At 41.9% G+C, this 25,827-nt stretch overlaps 1 protein-coding gene across 1 annotated transcript in view; it reads left to right on the forward strand.

Moving 5' to 3' along the window:
- The first annotated feature begins 6,595 nt into the window (after positions 1-6,595).
- TMOD2 (tropomodulin 2) overlaps positions 6,596-25,827 on the forward strand; it is a 34,452-nt gene continuing 15,220 nt past the window's right edge. The window contains exons 1-3 of the mRNA XM_050309376.1: positions 6,596-6,741; positions 16,903-17,111; positions 18,833-18,989. Of these exons, the coding sequence (XP_050165333.1) occupies positions 16,986-17,111; positions 18,833-18,989 (283 nt within the window). The 5' untranslated portion in view covers positions 6,596-6,741; positions 16,903-16,985. The remainder of the gene's footprint in view (positions 6,742-16,902; positions 17,112-18,832; positions 18,990-25,827) is intronic.

A 25,827-nucleotide genomic window follows, 5' to 3' on the forward strand; every position in this document is an offset into this window, starting at 1 on the left:
CCTGTGTGTGCCTTCGCGGCTCCGCATCCTTGCAGATCTCTCTCGTTGCTTCTTCTTCCTTCCTTTGGCCCTTTCAGGTCTTCGCCTCTGCCCGCATTTTGTTTTCTTCTGTATTCGAAACGTGCAACTTTTCCCCTCCAGGCCGTGGTTGCGTTCAGTGCCGTCTCTCCCTGACCTACAAAAGGAGCAATTACAGGGACACAGTGGCTTCTCCTGCTCCTGTTGGCACCAAGCAGGTGGAGTCCAAGCCCTCTCAGGCTCTGGAGTGTGCTCAATGAATTTTGGACGTTTCAGTTACCAAATATGATGCACAAACACTGTGTGCTGGTAAACATTATCTGTGTACAACTGTTTAAGATTTATAACATGAAAGGAATCTGGACAGGTTGTCCTGAGAAAAGTGAAAAATTTAACTTGATCTAGTCTGTTCTCTGCCAAATTTCAGTCTACATGAAAGCTGGAGCTGCTCACAGGCACCAGCCTTCAGAGGTCTGGTTTTTGTACTGTGAGTTCTTATCTCAGTGTTGGAAACTTCAAAATAAATAAAAAACCACAACAGTTAAAATTAAGGCCAGTTGTCTGGTATGTGCTACTTGAATGGCTAAGTTCTGGCAACACAATGGAAAATAGGGTTTTACAGCAGAAACTGTTGAGTAACTATCCTTGTAGGCATTGCCATTCCTGCCTTCAGAATAAGGCACTGTAGCATGAAAATAATAAGCAATAATCATTAATTAGTTCAGATACAGCAGTTTGAATCTGCATTTTCCAGATATCAAGGATGCTACAATACAGCTGTGACCTGCAGAAAAATGATTCCCAGGCTTACACAGTAGGTAATACCAAGATTCTGATTTTTTCAGAGTCACTGGAAACTCTTGGCAGATTTGGGAAAAGAAATTGGAGGTGAAATGTTGGCCCCCCTGGCATCAACATGAGTTCTGCTGTCTGCTTCAGTAGTGCCACGATTTCCATAAGATATATAGAGTGTAAGGTATCATACATCAACAATCTTATTTAACATAGAATTTATTTAAAATATGTTAAATTTTAGTAACTTATGGCTAATGCATTACTTAAAGATTGCTTGCAAAGTCCTGACTGTGCTGAAGTCATTAGTGAGGCTCTTATTACCTTTAACAGAGACAGATAAATTATACTAAAATCAAATTTGTGCAAACTTAAAATGGAACATTCGAATTTGTTGGGCTGAACCATCTGAGAGTGCTTCTCTTCAAAGGAAGAAGCTCCCAGTGCATGTAAAGGAGGAGGCTGGGGCTGGTCAGTGGGTGACGGGCTTTTGACCACTGTGAGATTCTCCCTTGTGAGGCAAGAAACCCACAAAGCCATGCTGAGCCATTCTGGCACCATGGGTGAATGAAGAGACACTTTTGTAACCACGAGAGCACTTCTGTAAATGCTCAGCAGTAGATTCATAACCCTCCAACCATTAGAAGGCTGGTGGTTTCCAGGCTGACAGACCAACGCCTGCATCAGAGGGCAAACATAATGTTCACAACAGGATTAGTAGAGGGATTTCTTTTTCAAAGGCTGGGATACAATTTAAAACAATCTTACATCACTGAAGGAAGTGTTGCAAATATGAAAACTGGAAAGACATAGAAGACCTGGACAGCAGTGGAACTTCCACTGGTACTGAAACAATGCACATGCACAGCAGTAGTGGACGCAGCATGAAGCTTCTTCACTGCTGTTCACTGGGCTGAGCTGTGCACAGCAGGAAAGGAGCATCCAGAGCCTCAGACGTAATCCTAAAATGATTTAATCATAATATATTTACTCTCTACAATGATGATGTGGTACAAACAAAGAATGTTGGTTCAAAGTATATATCTTGAGAGAGAAATATCTTCCTGTCTGGGGAATTCACACAGGATATAGACAGGAAGGATATTGTCAGTAAAGTAGATAGAGGATAATAAAAATCAATGCCTGACCCTCTATCCTATATATCTTTTTTTTATGAGAGTGGCCAAACTCAATTGAAACAAATTATGACTGAGGAAATCATACTTCTTCCATTGGCAGCAGAGAAGGACAGGTTTTGGTCCTGGTTCTCTTGAGACACAACCCTAACATTTGCAGAACTTTATGTTCTGACATGAAGGGTTAAGACGAACACATTCCCATGAAAGAACGGCTTATACAGCCTTTGGTAGGACACCACAGGGATAAGCTACCTACCCATGTTTGGGAATTTTTCCCTCTTCTTGCAGATGGCTGCCTTGTGGCCAGCCCCAGACCAGCCTAGGTGAGGCATGTCTGGAGACAAGCTCAAGCACTGACCATCAGCCTCACAACATTCTAAGCCCTGTCTAATGTGCTCTGCCCAGCACCTGGGAACACATCTCACAGGGTTTTGTTTCTGAAGTGCACCACTAAGACCTTTTAGACATATCCAAAATGACCCAATTCTTGGTGAACTGGCTGTATAAAAGAAACATGTGGTATGAGAAACTTCCCCAGTGCATACTGGTCAGCTGCAGTCAGCCTTTGTCAGACCCCAGGCCCTTTAGATAAAGAAGGAAATCCAATGCTGAACAAATTGTCCTGCAGATCTGTTCATGGAGAAGGAGGTGGGACAGAAAGGTCTTCATTTGCAGACCCTGTAAGGAGAGGACCACAGTATTTGCTGGCTCCTGTTCCCTTCTGAGGAACAAACCTCTTTAAATGGGACACAGTGAAAAATGTGGACAGCTGGCCTGGGCCTCTGGAGTCTCCTCCTTCTCATACCAGGACAGACAGCAGAACTGTGGTGGGTGGAGAAGCCATTGTATCTCAGCAGATGGAGTAGAAGTCATGTTGCTTTTACTCCAGGGATGTGTGAGCCAACCCAAGGCACACTTTTGAGCATGCTGCCTGGAGCAGAGCAGAGCTGCATAGCTCTGTAAGGTGGGTACAGAGGGTGGTGAGGTGCTGAGCTCTGGGCCCAGGGTCAGTAGTGGTTTTCTTATGTCCGTGGGCAATTCCTTCCACCTTTCAGCCTTCAGCCGTGTTCCTGTCCCCAGTGGCATGAGCACCAAGTGGGCCCCAGGCTTAAAATAGCCATCTGTTCTGTGTCTCACTTTCCACATCTGCAAAATGGAAACTGTGGTTCAATTTGATATCTACTGCTGCAAATTAATTGGTACAGATGAGGTATTTATTATTACCATTACTACCATGGCAAATCCAGATGCATTTCTTCAGGATTTATAGCACTAAGGATATAGAACATTTCACAGAAATCAAGTTTGGGTGAAATAACAGATGACTTGAAGTTAGTCTTATTTAATGTATTACTGTACTTTGCCTTATAAAACAGTCCAAGAAAACCCTATTGTCTGTCAAAGCAATGCAATTAAAAATTCCAGCCTAAATATAGTTGGGGGCTGACCAGTTGAAATGCTGCTGGCTGACATTTCAAGGCCTGAACCATCAAACTCTTATGAACTGGGGCTGACTACTTACACTGGTTCTTTTTCACAGCCATTTCAGAAGTGTCACCCCCAATTTAGTAATTTTATATGTGAGTAGGAGTCAAATTTTATCTCCACCCTAGGTCTGAATTTGCTGATCAGGCATTGAACCAAGAGGCTTTATATACAGGTTGCTGAATTTGATCAACAGCTGGTCTTTAAGGGAAGAGATCAAAACATGCACAACACAGTAATTGGGTCCAGATGTTTGTCTAAAAGACAAGCCCCAACTCTAGCAGGAATTAATTAAGCAAAGTCTTACAAGCTGCGTTTTAAGGAAACCAGATGAAAAAATCACAACAGCCTACAGCCCCTCTGTTTTGTTGTTGTTGTTTTGATTTGATTTGATTTGTTTTGGGCTTTTGTCTTTTTGTTGTTGTTATTGTTTTTCGGTTTTTTGTGGTTGTGACCACATTTTGGTTACAAATAGTTCAGTGAACTAAAATTTGGTTTTGGGTGCCCCAGTTAATGATTTACTGTTGTAACCTGCCGGCAGTTAAGCTGCGTTTAGGCAGTGTTGGGAAAATGCCAAACCTCTACACATTCAGCACAGAGCAGCTCTGAAACAAATTGTCACAGTCAAAGGGAAGGGTGAGCCAGGAAATACATTGTTTTGGGATCCACAGGACCCTGGTTCTTGAAGGCATTCCCCAGAGTGGAGCCAAGATTTTTCTAGAATAGTTGTCCCCATGTTATGTTGTATCCTTAGGGTGGGTGTTCGTTCTGACACTGTGCTTCTTTCAACAAGTCAAGTACATAAATTTGATAATACATAAAAACCTAGATGGGCAAAATGTTATGCAAAAGTTCCTGCCAGGGAAAAAGAACTAGTTGGGAGCCTTATCCTGCCCTCTCAGATGTGCTTTCAGTCTGATAACCTGGAGAGTCCCACACATGGGAAATATGGTCAGTGAAGGTGGCCACAGTCATCTGATGTAAATGCATCACAGCAGGCATTGCCCATAAGTGGGACCTCATGTAGCCCAGACATGGGATATAGCTCAGATTCATGAACTGATATATTGAATACATTTGTCTTTTAATTTTGCAGTTTGGGAAGAACAAAAGAATGCTTAGAACACACACTCTGAACACAAGACTGAAGTGTCATATGATTTTTACTTTGTATACTGTGATGTTATTCCTATACATGTGAATAAACATGTATGTTGTGTTCATCTACATTTAATCTATTTACCATGTATATTTTTACCTGTATGTCTCATGCAGGCAACCTGTGCCTTTTCTTAGACAAAGACTGATAAAGTTTCTGATTTTTTGATTGCAAGTTTGATTGGACGAGGTATAAGGAAGGAAGAAACATGAAACCACAGCTAAAGAAGAGCAGAGCCTTGACTTCAGCCTAACTCTGCACTCCTTGCAGAGGCCTTAGATTGTTACATTTCTAACAGAATTAATATAACGTGAATTTGTCAGCAGATACAAGGTAACTGCAAACTGAAAAGTCAGCATGGGAGGGGTTCTTCCCTTTCACATTAAGTGAGAAAGAGTTTCAACTTAATAAATACATTTTAAGGCGTGACGGGAAAATCCGAGTGAAAAAATTTGCAGAAGTTTATCAAAATACAAACACCCCAAGTTAACTTTCGCTCTTTGTTGATAGTATACATTTCCCTTTCCCAGTATTTATATAATTATGACTCATTCAAGCCCTGATCCTACAGACCAAGATAATATCCCGAAAGATTTGTTTTTAATCCACATCAGTAATTAAATCCACATTTCTCTGTCTCATGTCGGAGCCCTGTTTGCAGGGAAGCTTCAACCCCAACACCAACCCAACAAATTCCTCTTCAGCCTGAGCCAGCTTCTGATACTGAACAAGCAAAACCATTGATGCAAACCCCGTTTTCTTTGAATGCTTTAAGGCAGAGAAAGAAAGGGAAGACTGTGGAATAAATGGATGTGATTCTTTTCAATTTCTGTTAATCTAATATTTTGGGTGTTAACTGATGCCTGGATATCCCATTTCACAAGAAGTTTGAGGCAATGAGGCTGCAAGCAGATAATTGCAGCTTGGAGCATCTTTCTGCACTCCGCACATTACTGTGAATACAGGTGTTTTCCTGAGCAGCAGTGGCAAAATGCCCATGGAATTAATCTGATTTTTCTCCTGTAAGTCTTGCTGCAGAGACCTGGGTGTTTGTCAGGTTATGGAGTGAGGGTATTGCATTTCCTAGGTGTACTTTTTTTTTTTTCCTGCCCCCCAGGAAAATGCATGTCTGGTGCAGCATCTGCTTCTTAACAAGGCAATGTCTTGTTTTCCTGCCAGTGTGTCATGAAATTTAAAGACATCCCAATCATGGGAACAGCTTTTCTGCTGCTGGTGACTCATCACTTAGTGCTCAGAACCAAGGGCCTCAATTCAACTAAATCCCAGCACCCAGTGAAAACATTCTGATAGATTAAATTGTGGACAAACTTAATTACCGGGGTACAATCAAATCATATTACATATAATTTTGACCAATGGTCAACTTTAGTACAGATCAATAGAACAAATATAAATTGAATTGTCAACACTAATTAAAAGAAGGAAGGAAAAACATCAAAATGGTCTCAGAGGCCAGCACCCTCCAATTTGTAATTGACTCCCTGGGGCAGCACATCTTGGTGCAGGGTGAGGGCCGGTGCAGGTCCCTCTTTGGCTGGCTCAGTTTGCAGTGCCTGGGTGAGAGGAGCAAACCACATTCTTTGGGATCGGCTGCCTACACCTGCGCCCAGAACTGACCAGCACATCTGCCGGGGGGACGGTGCACAGCGTGCAGGGAGCGAGTGCTGAGCTGCTTAGAGATGTGCATGGGGCAGGGGTGGTGGCTGCAGGGGGCAGAGCATCCAAGCCATGGTCTGTTTTCATGAGCCACCCAGGCGAGGGGCAAGGCTGAGACTGCATCGCCGCAAAGGCGAAGGCGAATAAACGTGTCGGGATGTGGGCTAGGTGGGATTCCACCTGCAGGCTTGGGGCAGACAGAGGTGGAAAGGGCCGAGAGAGGGTGGGGGGGACCAAGAGGGTGGGGGCAGGAGGGATGCTGCTGGCGGAGCTGGTGCTGGCGGGGGCTGGCAGCGCTGACGCTGCCGCTGTCGGGGCCGGTGGTGCCGGACTACGAGTCCCATCGTGCCCGGCAGGGCAGGCCGGCGGTGCGCAGCCGCCGCGCCGGGCACCCACCTGCCGCCGCGGGCGCTGGGCTCGGGGCGCGGAGGGGCGCGGAGGCAGCGGCGGCCGGGCCGGACACACCGCGGGGTAAGGCGGGCCGGGCGGGGCGCGGGGCATCACCCGCGGGCGGCCCCGCGGGGCTCCGCGCCGTGCGGAGCGGTGCGATGCGGAGCGGTGCGATGCGGAGCGGTGCGTGCGGAGCGGTGCGATGCGGAGCGCAGCGATGCGGAGCGCAGCGATGCGATGGGCACGGCGGGGCGGCGGCAGTGTGTGGGCACGGTGTGGCGGAGCATCCCCGGCGCGGGGCGCGGACGCGGCCGGTCCCGGTCCGACCCCACCCGCGGCCGCGGGATCGCCGCCGGGAACCGCCCTGGGAATGCGGGACACGGAGGGATCGACCGGGCGGCCCCGCCACGCCCGGGGCTCGGCGGAGACGGCTTTCCCCGAGCGCCTTCCAGGGCAGTGCGTGCGTGTTTATTGCGGAGCGCTCGCATCCTTCGCGTCAGGCGTGAAATGACAAAAAATAGATGGAGCGGTTTAATAAAATAAGAAAAGAAGGTGGGGTTTTTTTGTACGTGAAGATTCGCTGTCCCTCCTTGGAGATCTGTCTTTTGTATGTCAGAAATACGGCAGGACCGGCGGAGGGTGGTTCTGCTCAGCGGCCGGGGAGCAGGTCGGAATAAACGGGCCAATGACAGGTTCAGGAACAGGACACTGATTTAGGGAATTTAGTAGCATTTCCAAGGTCTTAAGAAGCAAAATGTGACCTAAACCCCATAATATTTACATTAGATATCACGCATGCCCTGTTTTGTCATCTTCTACTTATAAAAAATATCAGGGTGGCCTAATTCAAGGGGTTTTGCTTTGATGGAAGCTTTGGGGAAATTTCTTTTGCCAGAGAAAAAATCCACAGTTGATTGTTGAGAAACCTGTAGAGAAATCTGAGAACTATTAATACCAAAAAATAAATGATAACTGGTTAGATTCATGTGACCATCCTGAGCTTAGCAGTAACATAAACTTATGAAAAAAAACCCCAGTTTAACATCATTAATGATGAAAGAAATTCAGAAATGTAACAATATCAAATATCAGTTTAAAAATAATTGGAAGTGATTATATTTTTATACCATGAATGTCACACTGTGTTGATCTATGCTTTTGAAAGAGTTTAGTAGAGGAAATATTCAGCAAGTTACTGAGTAGCTTATTTGTAGTATATAGATGCATATATATATAGTATATAGTATTTCAGTTTCTTATCATATGAAAACTTTTCATTAACTGATTATTCTAAGAAGTTGCCCTTGAACTTCCTCTGTTCTGCCCTCCACTCTTGGAGATAGGAGCATGTAATGGGAAAGAAACACCTGGGACCAACTGGCCCAGTACTGCAGGCATCACATCCTCTAATTCTGTGCAAGGGATACAATTATTAGAAAAAACCCTCATACCCAGGGATGCATGGCAGTGTCTCACTGACTTATGCTAACAATATTAGAGTCTTTTATGCATTATTCTGCCCTCATTTGCTACCTAACAGTCTGCTTGCTTTTGCTGTGGTGCTCTTTGCTGTGCAGTTCTTAACTGGTTTCCAGTATGGATATATTTAAATTTTTATCACTCCGTAAAACAATGAAGATGGTTATATGAGTTATTTTAGTGACTTCACCAACCTTAATTCTATATGCATCTCTTTTCCCACTCATCCAGCTTGGTTGTATTTGTCTGAACTTAGGCAGTAGCCTCTCTCATCTTGATAACCTAAATAATTTTGTTCAAAATAGTGCCCTTTGCTCTTTCATTGCATAACTTCTCTTCCTTTCCAAAATTATTGTTATTTCCAGTACTTACAACTTCTGGCAGGCATTTCTGCAGTAGACAGCATTTCTGCTGTTACTAATCTGCTTTAGGGCTTGGTTTTTTTTTTTTGGTAGCATTCCTATATTATTGAACCTCATAGTTTGGTGCCTTCCTGTAGTTGAGTATCCTTTTGACTGAGGCTGAGGTGGCCGTGCAGGGTTTTGCTCTGGGAGGTTCCAGGTAGCATCCTGTAGCCACAGGTATTTGCACGTGGTGGGTTAATACTGGGGTGAATGCCTGTGTTCTGTTTGCTGACCACAGCACACAGTGTTTTTGTTTAACAGTGGAGTTTGGCCATCATTATTTGGTGCCACAAAAATCTGTAAACTTTTTTTAAACTGTTTTTAAATTGTTCTTTCAAAGAGCAGCTGGGACTGAAAGTCCAGCTGCTGTGCTAAAATAGGGAAATCTGAGAACAGCAGTGACAAAAAGGTAGCGCACCGCTTGCTATCTGTTGGCAGCACAGGTGGAACAATGCTCTCGTTAATAGCACCCAGTGTCCTTTTTTCCTATCGATGTTTCCAACATGTGGAAAACAAACACTAGTGTTGTCTTTTCCAGGGCTGGTCTGATCTATTTTGTTGTAAAAATAAAAAGTCTATTTCCAGGTACAATTCATTCTCCTGTTCGTTGCTTCACCTGTCAGGATGTGCAGATCAGGGATGGTCTCTGGCTTTGGTTCATAGCTAAAATGCAAAAAATGTAAGGTAGCTACAATGTCTCTGTACATTGTAAGAAGAAAAAACAGCTTAGGAAAGATGCAAAAAGATGTTTTTATAGAAGGTACCTACCAGTGATCATTATTAAGGATCCCAGTTCTGTAGTCAGTAGTATGAGCTCTTTACCTTTCCTTGGGGTCTCTCTCTGCTGTGTTTTCACTTGGCAAACAGTGTTCATTTAAAAGATCCACGTCAGTGAATGAGACTGTCTGTGGAAGAAGGGACCTATAACCAAACGAAAAGCTGTCCAATGCTTGACACTTGAAATTCAATTCTTTGTCTTGCCACAGACTTCCCATTTGACCTCAAACAAGGCATTTCTTTCCCCTGATAGGGCCATGGAAAGGCTCTCATGTGGCTGATGGTGTTTAAGGCACAACAACAGTTGTTTCCATGTAAATGTGGAATATCAGACCATGATATGGTTTGGCTTCCCAAGGATGCCTCTGTATAAAGCTGTAGATAACTCGTACCTCAGTGTATGCTTTGCTTTGCGTTCATGGTGGATGTGCTGATTACAAGAGCCACAGTTCTTTACACAAGACGAAATCTGGGAGACTGAACTGGATGAAAACAGCATCTTGTAAACTCACAGCTGTTCCTGTAATGGGCATGGTCTGTGTTCATCTGGGAACCACGGAGCCCTGAGCTGCTGTGTCACAGACTGGGAGCATGTCTGCTCTGCGACAGTGCTGACCAGGGCAGGTACAGCCTCTTGTTCCAAGGTAAATCAGCACCTGTCTACTGCAGAATCAAACCTGCAGAGTCTGGTGGTTATTGAGGAAGGCTGAAATCTCGTTGATGCCCCACAGAAGATAATGAGGCCCTTTTCTTCCAACTGATGTCAAATGGACACTTACACTTTCATGCAAGGGCTGTCAGTCGACCATCGCCAGTACAGCTCAGCACGAGGGTGTTCTGTTCACATCAGAGTGGAGCTTACGGATGACAAATTGTGGGTGGAGCTGCCACTTCATAGTCTATTTTGTCTGTATAAAAAGACTCCATTCTGCAGGATTTTCAGCCTTGCACTTCACACCACCCTCAATTTCAGACAGTAACTATGTTATGTTTTTATTTTAGAAAAACTAATTAACCTTGCATGGATTTTCAAATCATCACTGGAGTTCTAAAAATGGAAGAAACCTACACTCCAGTTCCACAAAGTTACTGTTGCCATGAGCAGAAAGATTGTTTCATTATTTTATAACTAAACTTTACCCCTCTAAAAGCAAAGGGAAGTCTTCATCTGCAGGAGATGCAACAGACAGACAGGTCTCTGGCCTTTTCCATTTCCTATCCTTGATACATTGCTGGAGTGTCAGAACACCATAAACAATCCCATTGATATCTGCAATGCTTACGTTCATTCTGTCATCCTCTTCCTGGTAGGAATTGAGTGATTTAAAGGTTGCTTTTGTTAAGTAAGACTGGCTTAAATCATCATATGGGCACTGTAAAATTAGTCATCATTTTTGTATGGAAACAATTCTAATGGTTATGATCTAAAAGTATGATGATACCTAGAAACAAGTTGCAAATTCATCAGGCACTGTAAAGAAATACTTCCTTCCCAGGACTCAGTTTCATGTTTTGAATGCTTGTGAGTAATACCATTAATGTTATTTTAGAAACAATCAGAAATTAGCTATTACATAACATTATTTTGCATCAGTAGGAGAAGCATTAACGTCTCATCTTTCTTTAATCACCACTGATAACTTTTCATGTTATCTGAATCAAAGGGAGTACAGCACTTTATGTCTTCTATAAATAACAGTACATTCATATGGGTAGTTTTGCAATATGCATGATAGTTATTTTCTTATAAAGGGCATGACTGAACTCCCATTAAAGTGAATTGATGTCTCACATTTTATTTGCATGGAAGTTATCAGTCCTCCAATTAGGAAGCCAACTGTAATGTAAACGACAGAGTGCCATAAGCATTACCAAGGTTCAGAAGGGCTCATCCAATTATGGACTTTCTGATCCTGTATGATTATCCTAAGAGTTCGGGCCTACTCTAGTATTAGGACAACATAATTGTTGATTATTCACTGGTCTCTATAATAGGACTAAACCAGTTGCTAGGAACAGAACATGAAATAACCCTACATTAGCCCTGGGAAAAACCAGCATTTTAAATATACAAGCATTTTTAGGGCTTTTTTTGCTACAGGATGACAAAAGATGGCAAACTGGTCTGGGAATAGAAGAGATCTGGCCATGTCATGACTCTCTCAGAGCCAACCCTGAGCTCAGTGCCAAGTGCAGCTGAGTGTGCTCCCCACCAGCCCTAGACACCCTCTTGAAGACTCCAGTTCTACAGAACCTCACACAGGTTGTTTGCTTTCATCCACCAAGTGACCATGCTGTGTCATGACCGGAAAAGAGTTGGAAAAGGTGCCTAACCTGGAGCAGTTCAGTGCTTCTTACAGTGGGAGTTCTTCAGAGATTTTTCTGGGGGGGGAAATAAACAGAAAAGTTGGGGAATTCTAGAAGACCAAATTCTTTACAGATCTCTCTTCCATTTGCTATCTGTGTGAGTTTCTTTGACATGTCTACTGTGTCTGCATCAGGACCTGTAGCTAATACTATTTGCATCCTGCCCACACAAAACTCAGTTTCATAATGCTTCCCTGTGTGTTCCTGTCACACTTGTGTGCTGTGCTGGCCCTAATGTGTTCTTTCCAACTTTTCTGAGATTTCTGAACCTCTTACTGGAAAACACGATCTTTTGAGTATACATCTCCCATATATTCATGGTTGGAAAGTACATTGGTACATTGGTCTTACATTTTAAGTATAAAAATTAAAAAGGAACCTTATTTATATGTCAAACAATGGAGTATTTATAATTTTTTTTTTTTTTAAAGTTTGAGCTTTCAACAGCCAAGCCTTGTTTTTCATAGCCATTCCTGGACAGCAGAGGGGTTCCTTGTCTGGCACTGGATTAAATGTATTGGTGGGAGCATTCCATTGCCTGGACAGTGCAGGACAATCATCCTCCTTCTTCTGAGCATCTGCTTGTGTTGCACAAACACGGCTCTTAATCATAATGGCCCCAATCCTATTTATTTGGTCCCGTATCAATTTAACTTCGGATTAATTCCACCTGTTTCTTATTTTCCTGTTTAAATACTTCAGTCTATTTAAAGAAAGGGAAGAATTTTTCCACGTTTACAGATCAGTTTCACAACTATTTTTCAAAGCACAAATATCCACCACTGTGGTTATGGAGATAGTTTAAAGCAGATCGTGCAACAGGATTTCCTTTCTAAAGATCACTTGTAATGATTTGGAAAAATGAGAACAATTTCTCAAATCTGATTATGAAAAGGTATTTTTTTCCCCTATAAAAATGTGTTAGATATTTCCCATTCAGCACATCTCTCTGTACATCATAAATGCACATTGCCAAGCAGCTTCTTTCTTAGCTTGTACACACTATCAAAAGCTCAAAATCCATATCATCGCTATCACAGTGTTCTCATTTCTACAGAGCCCAGAGACATGACATTTCTGTAAGTGTATAGCTTGTGTTTTAGACAGCAAGAGTTTAAAGTGCCTTTGTAGCTGCTGGTCTGTAGAAGGTTCTATAGTTCAGATTGTCCCAACACTTCCCAGGGGATCCAAGCAAATGTGGGTGGGACATCTCCGACAATCAACATTAATTCAGCAAAGGACTAATGCACTCTCAGAAAGAAACATCTCTTATCAGCAGTAGAAAATTATGACAGTGTCATGGTATCAGCAGAAATTACAGCCTAGCTACTCTAGAAAGCCCTTTCAGAAATGTATAAGGATAGCAAAAAAGTACTTATGGAACATGGCAAGGCATAGAGGAGTTATATCACAGCAGGTGTCAACTACATAGAGCAATAATGATTTTATGCAGCTGACAATGACACCCTTTTTGTCTTTGGAAACACATTTTGAATCCTGATGTTGGCAGGAATGGGTGACAAAGCTGCCCCAAATAAAACCATATATATTTCTTTCTTTAAAAAGAAACAAAATTAAAAATATAGCAGTGGGTTCTTTGAAGTTCACTGTGAAACCTCTGTGCTCCACAAAGATTTAAAGGTAGTATGTGGTTAAACAGAAATGCTGCCTCTCACAGTTCTACATTATCCAGAATCAGCACAGATTTCAGCTTCTGAGCACCCAGTGGAATGCTTTGCTGTGTAGCACTGGGGGCTCAGGCCCATGGAAAACTATGGTGCTCCATACAGAAACTAAATGCAGAAAAACAAATGGGATTTGTGTTCTTCTGTTCCTTAACCTCCTTTTTCGCACTTTTCTGTAAATGTGAAGGAAACTCCACAGTTTTATCCACGGTCCTTTGTCTGTTTCCCCCAGTGTCCCTAATACAGTGTAACATTCAACAGCACATTTCCCCTGCAGTTAGACTGGACATCTCCCTTCTACTGCGTGACACCTGATCTGCTTTGGTATGTTCGAAATAACAGTAGCAGAGAGCTCTTGATTAGGACTGCTTTTTTTACTAGTTAAAGGTTTCATACAGAAATCACAACAAAGCAAATCCAGTGGACATCGTGTATAAGAAGTAAATAGTATGTGCACACTCAGAAAAGCCAAGCCATAGTAAGAAGCCACACAGGCAGCATGTGGTCCTGTTTACATACACAAAATTAACAGTATGGAATCCAATTAGGAAGGTGGAGATCGTAATCATCACATTAGACAGCAGTTTCCAGAGTGTGTGAATCAAGACTTCAGTATTTCCTTCCTAGACTGAATGATGCTGAATTGTTGGATTTATCTTGTTCCCTTGGTTTCCAGTAATGTGACTGTGGTGAAAGGTCAGTCGAGTGCATAAAGTCAGGACATGAGCAACAGGCGTTTCAGCTGAGCTTGCAGTAGCCTCTTCAGCAGAGTGAAAGCTCCAGAAGAGCTTTACTGCTTACAGGGATTGTGGACAAAGAAATTTCCCAGGCAGTGTCTTCTGCTTTTGTTCAGTCACAGAAGAGTAGGATTCTGTTGTGAAATATCAAGGGAATTTGCAAATGTGTGCATGCAAGAAAAGCATAATTTCAGTCTCTTCCACTGCTGATCTAATAAGACAGTGCTTCATGCCATGAGGGAATTTAGGCTGATACAGCTGTAATACCTGGGTTTATGTTTCTCTTTGGGGTATCCCTGTTGCACATGGTCAGATACCTTCTCTTTCTAACAACTAAAAGGAACCAGTTACAATCAATATTGGAACTGTCACCTGTTGAAAAGATCCTGTCACATCTTCCCTTTATGGCTGAGCACATAGGCGATTCACAAAGAAATCAGAGTGTCTGGTGCACACAAACCATACCCTGCAGTACCTACCCATTAGCACCTGGATGCAGCTTGGCAAACCTTTTAATAAAAGCTGTTACAAACACAGCCTTGCTGATACCAGTAAAACAATTCCTGGCTGTGTTCCCTGACGGGAATCGTGCAGTGCCGAGGAGAGAGCCGAGGGAGAGGTTCTGGTACCAGGCGTCCTGCACTGCAGAACTGCTGACCCTCCGCCAGGGAAACTGTTGTGTGCTCTCACTGGTTACTTTTCCAACAATATTTAATTATCCCAACCTTGGGATTATATTTCTGTTTTTTTCCGGGGATGTGATTAAACTCTAATAAAATAACCTATTTAAACTGTTAAATAGTTTTAAAAAGCTCTAATCCCCTCAAAGAAAATTTCCAGCTCAGTTAATGGCTGCTAGCTGAAATGTTATGTTTGTAATGAGTTTATCCAAAGGAACTTAGAGAAGGCATCTGATGCCTTAGTACAGAAAGTTGTGCTGCAGCTCAATTTGTTTTTACAGTTTAAACAAATACACTTATCACTTTTAAATAAAATGCTTTCAGTATTGAACAAGTAATTTTGATAACAAATTGTATCGATTAAACACACTGAACTAGTGTTCTCTTTAAGCACCAAGTACACAAAAACATTAGCTCTTTTGGACTTTTTTTGGAAAAAATATCTCACACTCATTGCATATGATGATATTTTTATATAAGAAAATTACAGACCTGTTGTAACCTCGTGAAACATCAGATGCCAACTATCTTCCTGAAAGAGACTCACAATTTAAAGGATGGTTGAATTCTATCCTGACATTTGGAATGGTTTGTTAATGATGTCATGCCAGGAAAACAGCAGCACCAAACAAGAGCAGTAATAAAGAAAAAAATGAGTGTGTGTTAGGGAAATAAAGCTTTGTCTTGGAATAGGATGTTTAAGTGTTTCAAGTCAAGGCTTATTGTGCCTTGCAGTAGTCAAAGAATTCCAGATTTTCCAAATTTTTAATTCTGCTAATTATTCTCTTCTTCTTCTGTAGGTTACTGATTTTCAGTCTTTTTGATAAATGGAAAAGTTATATATGTTTTAATATTTAGTATTTTAATAGTGAAACTCCTAAGTAAATGAAATATTTTAATTTGGATCTTGAATAAAAGAAAAATAAAAATCAGGCTTCCAGCTTATAAGAAGAGCAACAGAACTCACATGGATTTTTTTAGCTTATGACTACTAAGGATGTGCCAGAGGAAATCAGAGTTGGAGTTGATACATAAGCCAGTTGTAGGTGCCAGTTGGCTGGTTTCCATATCAACCAGGACTTCAAAATTCGTGAATGCAAAAACTCAGCTGTAAAACTGCACAGTGAGCTGTGTAATTTGGAGAGAGGTGGTGCTGCTATGGGAAACTGGGCAGACTCGAGGGCCTGGAGCACAACTGAAGTCCCCAGATAATGCTGTTTCTGATCAGAGCTGAATTCGCTTTCACTCCGTCCATTTACAGGCTAATTCTGTTCTGGAATTTGTTCTGGACAAGAAAAAAAGCAAGTAAAGACAGAGGGTCCTTTGTCATATTGTCATATGACGAATAATATGACAATGACTGTTGTGGTCATGCAAATGAGAACTTCTTATTCCTGATCAGTTGGGGTCATCTAATAAGGAACCACATTCAAGTTTTAAACCCAAGAGTTTGTGAAATAGTAAGCCCGTATTTTTTTCATGGCTGTGTTTTGAACACCTGCAGGTGCCCCATGCAGCAGACTGGTGTACAGATAATCTTCTGAGCTATGAGTAGCATGTCCTCACTCCAAGAATTATTTTGCTCATAAGTGTAACCAAATATGCTGAAATAAGACTAACAACCAGCATAGTTTAAAGATGTTTCAGTAACCAGAATGTGCCAAAAAGTCATCCCAGATGCTGTGGGTTAGCTTTCAGCCATCAGCAAAGCTGGGACACACAAGATCACACAAGGCATAACATTATGTTTCTTGTTTGTCAATGCTGGACTGTTGTCTATGACTCTACCACTTTGCTTTCAGCCAAAAGAGCAAACAGATACTGCTGTTTCCAAACAAATTAAATGAAACAGATTCATTTCAATGGAAAAGGAAAATTCCTGATATTTTTCTTATCCATGTCTTGAAGCTTCTCTCTGCTGCTGCACCCAATCCTTGCTATTCCATGGCTACCGCTGCACAGGCAGCCCCAGCACTTCCCACACCCCCCCTGCTGTGCCAGGACATGTTGCTGCTTTGTTTTCATTAATAAAGTGTCAATGTGACTCTGAGCACGTGGGCTTTCTAGGACTCTCAGCTAAATGGAGATACTCATAATGCTTTATTGTTAACAGCAAGTGAGGCCACAAGAAGCTCAGTACTCCTGAATGGTTGAAATCTTGACAAGCAGCGTCAGTGGAGCAGTGCAGCAGGAGCCATGTCTCTGCCCTTCCGAAAAGAGCTGGAGAAGTACAGGAATATCAATGAAGATGAAATACTCAGCAAACTCTCAGAGGATGAACTGAAACAGCTAGAGCATGTTCTCGATGACCTTGATCCCGAGGTTAGTGATGGGGGCCAGGGGATCTGGGTTCAAGAGTTCCCTGTTCTAAATGTCACATCCTGCAGCATTTGTTGTTTGTATTCTGTTACAGTGTAGCCTAAAGTATGAGTAGCTCAGCCAGGGACGCTTCGGTTGCATTCCTGCTGTGATGTGCTCCTTGCTTTTGTACCCTTTGTCTATCCCTTGTCTATTTAGGCATGAGCTTGTCTGCAGTCTAAATCTTTAATCATGTTTGTGCACTGCAGCACAATGAGAAGGTTTTTATGGCTGTTGTTTCTGAGCACAGCAATAAACAAACATAATGTATGTTTGTGAGGATCAAGTCTTTTGAACTTCTGAAATTTGTTGACTGTGGCATTCAGCACAGATATTTTTAGCTGAAGTGAACATATTTAGGCATGATTAAGAAAAGTAAGATTCAGCTACACAACTGTCATTTTCTAGGGAGTAAGGATAATTTGGATATTTGAAGACGCCCTCACAAAGTATTTAAAGATCTCTGGCCTGAGAACCATTTGGTCCTACAATAATAAGGTTACAGTCTCAAGTGTGCTGGGAATTCTGAATGTACCTACCCCAAAACATTCAAACTGATGTAGGAGTTTGAAAATTGGCAGGTAAACTGGCAGATAAAATCTGTTCAATCTGGAGGCAAAATAAATTTTGAAAAACACAATCAATTTATAATTTCTAGTTCTATAACACCAATTTACTGGGAAATTAATGGTGGACTTTATTGTTCTCTCCCTCCATGTTGCCACTTCCTTCACTACTGCCACTTCTACAGTGGTATTTTCTGGTATTTTCAAGTGTCTGGAATCTCAAATAGTGACACAGAAAAACATCAAAAAAAGGACACCAACCAACCAAATTAAACAGGCCATTTGGAGTCACACTACATATGTGCAGTGAATTGGTAGCACTCTGGGCACATTTGTGCATGCAAAATGTCTAGTGACTTGAGTTCACTGGATACGCTCAGAATTCACTGGATATTTGCCATGGATCAGATTTACTGTGCGTGCTTTGGTCAGTGATGAAGTGTTCCTGAAGCACTCTGGGGCATCCTCAACATGTTGGCTTTACTGCACATGCACTGCAAAGTCCACACACCTGTATTCTTTTCTGGGATTTCCTGGACTGACGTGGATTTCCTGGATTAAAACGTGGGAGCCTTATGCATCTTCTTATGTTATGGGATGGAGATGCAATCACAGGGTCACAATGCTGCGTGTTGAGAGTGGGACTTCTCTGCTTGCTTCCTCATAGTCTAAATAGCTGAAGTCCACATCATTCACCAGTCTCTTTCTGTGCATGCCGTTCATGTCTGAAGTCCAGGAGACATCTGCATTAGAATGAAAGGAATTTTGTTTTTTATGAGGCAGAGAAAAATGGTGAGGAAAAAGAGCAAATGAATAGAAAGAAATGCGTAAAAGATTTACCTGGACTGCAAGCTCTGTGGTCATAATATGTGTAACACAAAGGACTCTGATCCTACTTAGTTCTTTGGTGCTGTGATTGTAAATATGGTTAATTAAAATATTATTAGGTGGTAAATCAAGAAGCCTGAACAATATACTGGTTTTCATGGTTACATTTAGGTAAGGTGTGTTACTGCTGTCACCAAAGAGCATTATGCAAAGAATGATGGCACATAAAAACCAACAACATTGAGATGAAATTTGGAGCACTGTGTAAAACTGCCTCCCTGTCTTCCACAGAATGCCTTGCTTCCAGCAGGATTTCGGCAGAAGGACCAGACCACTAAAGCTGCCACGGGCCCTTTCGACAGGGAACGCCTGCTCTCATACTTGGAGAAGCAAGCACTGGAGCACAAAGACAGAGAAGACTTTGTGCCATTTACGGGGGAAAAGAAAGGTACTGTCCATGTCAGTGCTGAGTGATGGACTGCCTGGTGCCTGGCTTTCTTGTGGAATACACTGGGACAGAAGAGGGGAATGCTGTTACTGTGCAGGGTGAGGCTCAGGAGTCAGACCTAGAGCTGTTGTGGCAGCAGGTGAAGGGGTGATTTTATTTGCTGCACTGGGCTCTGTCTGACTGCTCTGGAGTTACAATGGCAGGGTTGATGGCTTGTCAGTGGCTATGAGAACACGCAGGCTCCAGTCCAGCAAAGGGCTCAGTCAGCAGCAAACCCCTCTGTGTGCAGTTAAGCGTGGACAAAGGTGCCCTCACCAACCTCACAGGGACCAGTCCCATGTTAACCATTAGGCCAAGCAAGTGAAGTGCAGAGGGGGAGGCATTCAGGAGGAAACAGATAAATGCCTTTCTGAGTAAGTCCTGCCTACAGTTTCTGTAAGTAACAGCTCAGGGAATAAAGTTACACAAAATAAGTATTTTTCCACTTGTTTACTAGCACATCTGGCAATGCTATTCATGCAGACAGTTTCCCTGCTACCCTTGTCCTACAGCTACAGGGAAAAAAGGGGAAAACAGGAAAATCGAATTTGAATCATTCAAACTTTGGTAGGATAACCTTAGAGCAGGAAGAGTCATGTTTTTTAGCAAATAATATTCCTTCAGCCACACTACCTCCTTTCCTTCATTTATAAAAAGTGGATAAAATTGCCTACCTCAGGCCACCCCTTCATTCAAGAAGGAAGTTCCTATGTCTGGGTCCATTTCTGGCCATGTAATGGATTTACCATTATTTCAATAGGTTCTGCTTAAGGGAAAGTACATATTTTGAAAAGGTCAAGGGCAGCATTTTTTACTTTGTGTACAATTACCAAAGATGTAGAATGTTATTTACCTAACATTTTATGGGCCAGGAGTGGGCCAGGAGTTGTTACTTTGTGTAACATTACGTTGTGTTCTCAGTCTTTGAAACAATGATTTTAGACAAAGGAGATATTTTTCAGCTAGAACTGATCAATGTGTTATTTTACCATGCAGCATATTCTCTAAGCTACTTTTTCCTCTGTCACAATGTCTGTGCACTGCCCTTCACAGAGCTGATTCTGTGCCCACTGAATGCAGTGACACTGCAGAGATCTGCCAGTAGCAGGAGTGGTCAAGCACGTCCTCTGCAGAAAGGGAAGTGGTTTATTGTAGTAGGGACTTATTACCAATTGTTTCCAGCCCCCTACACACCACTGTGTCAAGGCACTACAGCTCACCACTTGCAGGTCTCTGCAAGTACACAAAAACCAGGAGTGTACGGAATTAAATACACTCATAGGACTGGCACTTGATCCCTACAAAACGAGTCCCTCTATTGTCCCTGACAGTGTTACTGTGTGTACTGGCCTGTTTATTCCATTTCAGTTTTCTTTTGATGAAGCTGAAGCAGTATTATTCCTACATTTGGTTCCAGATGCCCTTAAGGTGCTTATTAGTGTGGCTTATTAATTCCTGGTGTCTCTGGTGTGGAAATACCACTACTTTGCAAACACAACCAACCACACATTTCACTTTCCCCTCAGCACAGAGTGAATGCAGCTCTGCTAGCATTTTAAACTATTCTTAATTTGGCTTTTGATTTACTGTATTCATTTACTTCAAAATTATACTTTCAAGAATTATCACAATTATGAGGTTATGACAGAACTTTAGGCTAAAGGAATTATTTCCCTAATTTCTTCTGTTCCTGGTACAATACAAATTTCTGACAAAATCCTCAGAATTGTCTTTAGCAGATTAAGTCAAATGAGTTTGTGATTTCTAAAGTAATTTTACAATTATAATCTAAACACAAAGAATTATACTACATTTCCTTTGAAGTTAAAGGCCAAATGCCATGAAAATACCTTTGTTAGTTAGAAATAACTGAATTAATCTGAGATCTGATGAGGTCCCCTACCTTGACAATTGAGAACTGAGGGACTGCACGGTGTCATTTTTGTGCTGCTTTAAGGGAAATAACTGGCTTTGAGAAACAGGCTGTTTATTCTGAACTTGGCATATCCTGTATTGCTATTTCAGTTTATCTCCTGCTGCCCCTGGCTTGCTTGGCAGGGCATGTCCTACAGGAACACCCCCAGACTTCCAGCACTTGGGCTTCATACACTCCTTTCCTTGTTCTCCTTCCCCCTTGCTCTGCACTGCAAAGACTTCATGCAGAATCTGAGCCTTATAAAACATATAACTGAAAGCTCCATCTGCCAAATGTACTGAAATCTTCCCGTGGATTGTATGACGATCCTGCGTATTGGTTGAATCTGGTGTAAACGTGAGGAATGCTGCACAAAGTCCCTGTGTGGCTGTCTCTGGATCTTAGAATCCATGCTTGTAACTGCTGTCTTCCTTCTTTTGACATTCTCAATTGAAAAAAAAATAACAACAGAATGGCTGTATAAAAATATTAATTACTTCATTTACATTTATAAGGAGATATTTTCCGTGTGAGGAGACAAAGCAGTCCTGCAAAGACATTTTCAAGATATGATACTACATGCTAGATTGAAAGTCACTTTAATTAGAAAATAATTAGTATTCTTCCAAAGCTCAGTAATTAGTTCAGGATAAATAATTTAAATTTCTGAAATGTGTCCTCAAAAGAATCTAAAGAAGGATCTCTCCTGAGGAAAATCTTGTTTCTCACCTTCTGCACATTGATGGTCTCTAAGGTATATTTACAGATTCAGAAATATTTGTATTATATTATATAGATGCTTGCTAAATGATTTCTTTATACTATAGAAGCAGTGTAATGTAGCCATACTGCAGATAGCCCCAAATTAATTTGATACTATATCCGCAGTTAAAAATTAAATTCTTGAGCAGCTCAAAAATGCATCCAGTTGTGTCTAATTAGAAATGGGAGATGTTGTGTATCATTTGGCACTATTTACCACCTGAGCATACTCGTGTGTCAGTAGGATGAGAATATGTCAGGCGTTGTTTAAGCTTTTGTCAGTGTTTTGTACTATGATGTTTGTCTGTCACAGGGAAAACATTTAGTTTTTCAAATTACGGAACTGGGATGCTTCTGTTAAGTGACATTTCTACCAGTTCCCACAGTTATCATGCAAAGTTGAAACTTTGCATTGTCTTGAAAATCCAGTGATGAACCAGAAAGAAGGGGACATTTAAAATATCCTCCTTCCAGAATAGTCTGTGATACATCAGTATTTTTTATCTCTTGTGTCTATCTCTATTTTTTTCTGTTGCTGGTAATGTTTTATTAGAGAGTTCTTGACCAAAAAGCAATATGAAGCAGCTACTGAAGGACAAAATTCAGTTGCCTATGTCGGTCTCTATATGCTGAACAACAATAAGGTTTTGATTGTCCTAGAAAACAAGCCAAAACAAATTCCAGAGCTGACAGGGATATCCAGAGTGGTTAAAACACAGGAAGTGTTAAATATGAGCCCAAGATGGAGGGGCTGATTATGCAGAGAATTGCCTTGTTCTTGATTGTAATTGTGGTTACAAGAGGTTGGAAATGTTTGGAAGAAACAATCGAACGTATGGCATGCATTAAGATTCTGGCCCTCTGCCACATTGCAGCTGGGTAACGTCCTTCATTAATTACTGTACAGAAAGGCTTTCAGCCTGTGTGGGATAGTTCTCAAATTTCAATGGAAACCCGAGTTTTGCCTGACCCAGGGCCAGAACGGTCACAGGCACACACCTGAACTGGCCATGGAGAAATGTTTTCAGATGGCTTTACCCCACATCCTCCCCAACACAAGTCTGGGCTGGAGACTTCATTTGAGTGTCCCCACAGCGAGTGTTTGCTCCCACTGTGGTACGAAATGATCTGGTGGCTTTCAGGAACTGTTGTGCAATGCAGCTGTTTGTTATTAGTGAGCAGTGGCCTTACAGGGGGTTAGGGCTGATAACTGGGGCCACAGTGATGGGCAGCTTGTCAGTGTTCATTTTGTGTATTTCTGGATTAGCTTCTACTTAGGATAGATATTCTAGAAATCCCTACATAGAACCTGATGATCTACAGAAGTTATTTAGGCTGACCCACTGCTCTTAACATATACAGCTGGATCAGCCAGTTATCAGACTCCCATCACTTCCATCCCTGTGAAGCCTTTTCTGTATCATTTTCAAGTTCATGAATGGTCCAGGAATGAAAAGAAAAGGTGGAGAAAGTAAGGGGCAGTGCAGGCACAAAATATTCAAGAGCATAGCCAGTGCAGCATGTTTTCTCTCATGGAATGCAGTGTGGACATCTGACCTCAGTTAAGAGCTGAGTACTACTGTAATACAAACATCAACTGGGAACAACATCTCCGTTTCTGCTTTGTTGCAGGGGTTCTCTTAACTACATAGTATTAATGAAACATAATTAAAAAATGTTCCTCTGTTGTGATATATCATTAGATGTGAAAAGTTGCTATAAGGATTGTTGTTTCAACCCTTCACTACTGCCCCTGTTTTCTTCAAGGTCTTCCACTCCTTGCCAAACCATTTCATTTTGGATCTGATCCAGTTCTCATCAAAGTCATGGAAAAACTCCAGTGGATTGGGCTATTATTATTTGTGGCTGGAAAGGGAAGTGGAACATGCTTGTATGTGATTAAATACTAACATTTTCAGCCAACTGATAATAGGGAAAAGGAAGAAAATAAGGATCATTAAACCAGAGAACTTTTGGCCAAACCCTGGTTTTCAGAGACCATCCATCTTGCATATGGTGCTGTGCCAAGCAGAGTATCAATATACAGCACTAGTAATAATACATTTTCAGGTCAGAGTATTAGAGTAGATGCTAATAAATTCCAGTTCCAGTGTCTCTAACAGACTTTTTTCAAAGGTTAGGGTTTAGTATAGGGACATGGCATCTTTCTTGGATTGCCCTGGCAGTCTTTTCACTCCCAAAGCTGAAAGGGCTTGCTTAAATTTTTGCCACCTTCTTCTTGTTCGTTAGGACCTAAATTTAGAACTGATGTTTGTCTCTTAAGACAGTGAAAGCGTTGCAGTTGCTGACAGTAATGCCTCTAGCCAGTGCCTTTCACTGCTTGCTTTTGTAAGATTGTTTTAGTTGCTCGTGACTTTGCCAGACTTGCACAGTTCACGCTGAAATTTCCCATGCTGAGAGGCTGCCTCGAGTTGAATTTTTGGAAAGTGTCAGCAAAAAGGACGGTTTCCAAGCTGTTTCCAAGAACAAGATTAGGAGAAAACACATTGTTTTATCCATCTAGAGTAAATTTTTCCAGCTGGTTTTCTATGACCTGCAGCGTCTCCGTGCTTTGAAGAGGGGACTTGAAATGCATGCCCTTTGGAATCCCCAGGGAAATACACTCAAGTTTGGCATCTTCAAAATGTTGTTCTTTCTTGTACATCCAGTTTGTTATGGTGTTCTCCAAATATTCCCCCTGCAGTGTGTTAGTGATGTCCTCAGAGCTGTGCAGACAGCACATGTGACAGCCCAGCAGTGCCCAGGGAGGCCTGGTGTGGCTGGTCAGAGGGTGCTGGGCTGTGCAGGATGTTCTTCCAAATTGCTCATCTGAGAGGCCACTGTCACACCAGGACCAAGGGCAGGGAGACTCCCTCCTGCTCTGACAGTGCTCCCCTCACTTTGTGAAGGAGAAAAAGAGAGTAAACAGACAGCAGAGAGGCTGGTGCAGAGAGGTAGAGGGGGCTTTTGAGGAGTTGTGTAAATATTTCAGGATGAAGGACTTGATGTGGCAGCTCGGGGGAAAGGAACTGTAGAAGAGAGCAGTGATGAGGAAAAGAGGGCAGAGGGAAAGGAGGTGGTGGGAAGGGTCAGGATTCAAAGATGTGTAAAACCAGGAGACACAAAGGGTGGGGAAGGCACAGGGGACAATGAGGAAAGGAAAAGAACAGAAGAATATGTGGGATGGGAGAAAAGAAGCCAGAGAGGAACATAACCATTGTGTGGAATCTGGCTCTGCCCAAGTTTCAAGGCTTTTTGGTGTCCAGGAGAACCTGAAGCACAGTGGCACAGTTTGACTCTTCCTGCTCTGCCACCATTCCCCATCAGACCTAAGAGCTTTCTGCTCTGTTGGTGACATGGGAAATCCAGATGGGGATCCAGAGGACTGCTGTAGGACTGCATCCGAGCTGTTGTGATAATCCACGTGAGGGTCTGAGGAAATTCTGGGCTTCCTTCTGTTGTAGAAAAGATAGGTTGGCTTCTGTTTATTTTTATTTAAGAAAGCACACTCCTCAGGAGAATTCTTTAAAGGGTGTTGCTACTGTGACAGAATCACAGCATGCTGATCAAAGGCAAAGATGCTGGTACAATTTAACTTCCCTTTTTGTGTTTATGCACAATAGATTTAATAACTTTGGAAAGCTTATCTTTGCAACCTTCCTATTCCATTATCCTAATTTTTAAGGCATAGAATATGCTGCCACTAATCCAAGAGTACACAAAACAGCAACAATTACAACACTGCATTTTTATTACTACTAATTTTCAGCTTCACTCTTATTTGAACTTGACCTTTTTTCTTCTTCACTATATAAATTTATTCATGATAAGAACTAATTTAGCTCCGTTTTCGTAGATTATTTGTAGGGAAAAGTTTAAGTAAGCCTCAACAGAAAATAATAGTGCAAAATGGAAAAAGTGAATCAGATTTATGCAAGGCAGATTTCCAAGATTACTGAATTTCACTTCCAAGGTCAGTCTAGCATTCTGTAATTGAGAATAAACAGGCACTCACTGCAGTCAGTGATTCATTGAGAAGTAATAAGTGGAACCAGATATTTTCTTGAAAGTACAATAATCTGAACTACAGTTTATAGGAAAAGAAAGCACATAATTGTTTTA

This window comes from Myiozetetes cayanensis, unplaced genomic scaffold, assembly GCF_022539395.1.
Source record: "Myiozetetes cayanensis isolate MyiCay16 unplaced genomic scaffold, myiCay2020 scf14, whole genome shotgun sequence".
In the NCBI taxonomy this organism is placed as follows: Eukaryota; Metazoa; Chordata; class Aves; order Passeriformes; family Tyrannidae; genus Myiozetetes; species Myiozetetes cayanensis.